We start from the raw sequence: 3,618 nt of genomic DNA, 5'->3' as shown, positions 1-3,618 counted from the left end.
AAGGCACTTGGAGGGGCCAGAGAGTCGGGGGCTCTCCAGCCAGGGGCATGGTGCCACGGGCAGGTCGCTTTTCGCCAAATCCGCTGTTGGGTGGATGACCCAAGGCCGTGTGGTGCCTCTGGTAGCTCCCCCACAGCCCCACGGCAGGGCACAGTGCCGGGAGTCTCCCGCGGGCCCCGGGACCTGCTGGGGTCTTGGAAATGCAGGAAATGATGTAACTAAAATTCAGATACTTGGGGGTAAATAGGGTTTGCTGTGTTTAGCGCGGAGGTCCCGGACGTTTCCCCGGGGAAGGAGGACGGTCCGAGGGAAACAGCACGGTCAGACGCCAATGGTTATTTGTCACCAGGTCAGAAATGGAGTTGGGAACCAGCAGTGCCCGGTGCGGTGTTCCCAAGCCATCAGCGTAGCCAAGGGGGACCGGACGGCGAATCCGAGCGGCGTGAGCGCAGCCCTGCCTCCCCCGGGCGCTGCGGGGGCACCGGGCTGGCCGAGCCCCTCGCCGGCTGCGGGGCTGGGGGGAGCTGGAATCCTCCCAATCGCGGCGCTCCGTCTCGGAGATTGCTGTTGGTATTCACTTTAAAAAGAGGTTGAATGGGACTTTTTTTTTTTTTTTTTTTTTTTTTTTTTTTTTTTTTTAGCCCAAGCTTTGTTGTGCTAAACTAGTTGGACGAGTTAGGGTGTCGCTGCTCCCGATTGCTCTGGCCAATGGAACCCGATCCACCCTGCTGTGCGTAAGAGCGCAATTAAGGATTTAACCAAGCCTATGCTGCGCCCCAGCCAGCAGTCTGCCGGAGACAGACACCGCGCCGCAGCCTCCTCCCCCAGACATGTCTGCTTAGAGCCGAGCAGCCCCGCCGCCAGCCCAGCCCGCGCCGGCCCCGAGCTATGACAGGAGTATTTGACAGAAGGGTCCCCAACATCAGATCCAGCGACTTCCAAGCTCCTTTCCAGACGGCTGCAGCCATGCACCACCCGTCCCAGGAATCTCCCACTTTACCCGAGTCCTCCGCTACGGATTCCGACTACTACAGCCCGGCGGGGGGAGCCCCGCACGGCTACTGCTCGCCTACCTCGGCTTCCTACGGCAAAGCGCTCAACCCCTACCAGTATCAGTACCACGGCATGAACGGATCCGCCGGGAACTATCCTGCCAAAGCCTATGCAGACTACAGCTACGCCAGCCCCTACCACCAGTACGGCGGGGCTTACAACCGCGTCCAGAGCTCTGCCAGCCAGCCAGGTGAGGGCCGGGGCTGTGCGGGGAGCTCCCGCGGCTTTGGGGGGCTGGGGGAGCGCGTCCCGTCAGATCCCTGACCCACGGACCGCCGGGATGCCACTTGCCCTGAACCAGGAGGGAAACTAAAAATAAATAGGAAAAAAAGAAAAAAAAAAAAGGAGAAAAAAAAAAAAAAAAAAAAAAAAAAAAAAAAAAGGCGGGGGGGAAACTGGGGAACTGGTTTACTGGTTTACTGGTCTACTTCTTTTAACCAGCCCGCATGATCTAAACTACAAATCGTAGGACTAGTGCTTTAGCGCTTCTGTCAGCTGCCCCCGGGCCCCCACGGCTGCCTCACTCCTCCTTCCCCCCTCAGGAAGAGGGAGAAAATAGCCGAGCCTTGTTGCATGTCTCAAACTCAGGTTCGCGGTGTTGAAGAAAGTTTCCTTCCCCCTGTGCTGGAGGGGCGGGGAGGAGACTGTGAGGGGGAGACTAGCTGTGGTGGGGCTGCGGAGCCGGGGGGGCTTTTTCACCAGAAAGCGTCGAGGGTTTAGTGCTTTACTTGTTTGTAACTTGCTGTAGGAAAAAAAAAAAAAAAAAAAAAAAAAAAGAGTCAGGGAGGAAAAAAAAATTCCCGTGGTAAAGCCAAGCGGCTGGGCTTGGATGGGACGAGTGCGGTCGCGGCGGCGCTTGGGGACACGCTGGCGGCGGCAGGGGGATGGCGCGGGTGTGTGGAGGAAGTGGTCGGTGCCTCGGGTCCGGCTCTGCTCCGGACAGAGCTCTCTCTTCCCAGCAGGGCCCCACCATCCTCCCAACGCCCGCGCAGCGCTGCGCGCCCGGCAGGATGCCCGGGGCGGGCGTGGGAGGCGGAGAAGGGCCGGGGGTGGCCGGGGCCGGTGTGGAGGGAGCGGGTCCCCCCCCGTCTCACCGCGGGGAGCCGGCGGAGGCTGCGCGGGGCCGCCGCCCGGCTGCGGGAGCCCCGGGGGGAGCCGCAGGGGCCCGTCGGGCCGGCGCCGCTGCCCGGCCCAGCCCGCGGGCGGGATGCCGCCCTGGCTGCGGCGCGGAGCCCGTCCCCAACTTAACTAATGTCTGCGTCTCTCCCGCTCTTGCGCCCGAGCAGAGAAGGAGGTGGCGGAACCCGAGGTGCGGATGGTGAACGGCAAACCAAAGAAAGTGCGCAAACCCCGGACTATTTATTCCAGCTTTCAGCTGGCAGCGTTGCAGAGGAGGTTTCAGAAGACCCAGTACCTCGCCCTGCCCGAGCGGGCCGAGCTGGCGGCCTCCCTGGGACTCACGCAAACACAGGTACCGCCAGCGGCTCGGCTCGGCTCGGCTCGGCCCGGCCCGGCGGGTCCAGGGCCCGGGCTCACCCCGGCGCCGAGGGAAGGGCTGGGTGGGCCCGCGGAGGGGCGGGAGGGCTATGGGGGGCCGCAGCCGCGGAGCACCGGCTTGGCCGAGCGGGCATTAATGGTGTCGCTTTCCCTCCCCGCTCCCTCTTTCCTCCCTTCTCCTCTCCTCCCGCCCCGCTCCCAGGTGAAAATCTGGTTTCAGAATAAAAGATCCAAGATCAAGAAGATCATGAAAAACGGGGAGATGCCTCCGGAGCACAGCCCCAGCTCCAGTGACCCCATGGCCTGCAATTCTCCACAGTCACCTGCGGTTTGGGAACCTCAGGGCTCGTCCCGCTCCCTCAGCCACCATGCCCACGCACACGCTCACCCTCCAAACTCCAACCCGTCCCCTGCACCCGGCTACCTGGAGAGCTCCACTTCCTGGTACCCCGCTGCCAACTCCATCAACTCCCACCTCCAACCCCACGGCTCCCTACAGCACCCGTTAGCGCTGGCCTCTGGGACGATTTATTAGAGCCTGATCCTTATTATTTTATTATTTTTTTGTTGTTCCTTGGACTCCTGTGTTTTACTGTTAAGGAATAATAACGAAAGGAATGCATATGGGGAATTTTTAAAAGGGAAAAGAAACAAAAAGATTAAAATGTGTAAAGCTTGTGCATGTAACTTATTGCATTTCAAAGGAAACCCTTTTTTATACAATACGGACGTTTTTTGGCTCAGCTGTGGACACTATCATTGGTGCCTTGAAATCTATGACCTCAACTTTTCCAGAGACTTTTTTCAATGTTATTTTAACCCTGTAAATAATTGTAGATAGAGGAATTAAACTGTATATTCTGAATAAAATAAAATTATTTCGACCAAGAGAAACGTTTCCAAATTACCCCTTCTTCTCTTAATAAGACGGAAATAATTATAGTACTAATTTGCTTGCAGAAAGAAAGTGAGGAAAGAGGATGGGAGCTGGGAGTTCACGTTCTGTTCCAGTGCCGTGCGGTGCCGCCCCAGCCCGGCTGTGCGGGCCCGGATCCGGCCCCTGCAGGT

The 3,618-nt window shown here is 58.7% G+C and overlaps 1 protein-coding gene across 1 annotated transcript; it reads left to right on the top strand.

Moving 5' to 3' along the window:
- Positions 1 to 265: 265 nt before the first annotated feature.
- Positions 266 to 3,218, top strand: DLX5 (distal-less homeobox 5). The gene is made up of 3 exons (XM_083879060.1): positions 266 to 1,243; positions 2,340 to 2,524; positions 2,753 to 3,218. Exons 1-3 carry the CDS (start codon positions 889 to 891, stop codon positions 3,083 to 3,085), a joined length of 873 nt encoding a protein of 290 aa, XP_083735186.1. The 5' UTR covers positions 266 to 888; the 3' UTR covers positions 3,086 to 3,218.
- The last annotated feature ends 400 nt before the right edge of the window (positions 3,219 to 3,618 follow it).

This window comes from Zosterops lateralis, assembly GCF_965231275.1.
Source record: "Zosterops lateralis genome assembly, chromosome: 1".
NCBI classification, from domain to species: Eukaryota; Metazoa; Chordata; class Aves; order Passeriformes; family Zosteropidae; genus Zosterops; species Zosterops lateralis.
This window is presented reverse-complemented; position numbering and strand designations above follow the sequence as displayed.

Bases quoted from the DNA above. Each gene is read 5' to 3' on its own strand.
- DLX5 (XM_083879060.1), top strand. From the start codon at position 889: ATGACAGGAGTATTTGACAGAAGGGTCCCCAACATCAGATCCAGCGAC. The intron at 1,244-2,339 runs GTGAGGGCCGGG...GCGCCCGAGCAG, and splicing joins GAGCTCTGCCAGCCAGCCAG to AGAAGGAGGTGGCGGAACCC. The intron at 2,525-2,752 runs GTACCGCCAGCG...CCCCGCTCCCAG, and splicing joins TGGGACTCACGCAAACACAG to GTGAAAATCTGGTTTCAGAA.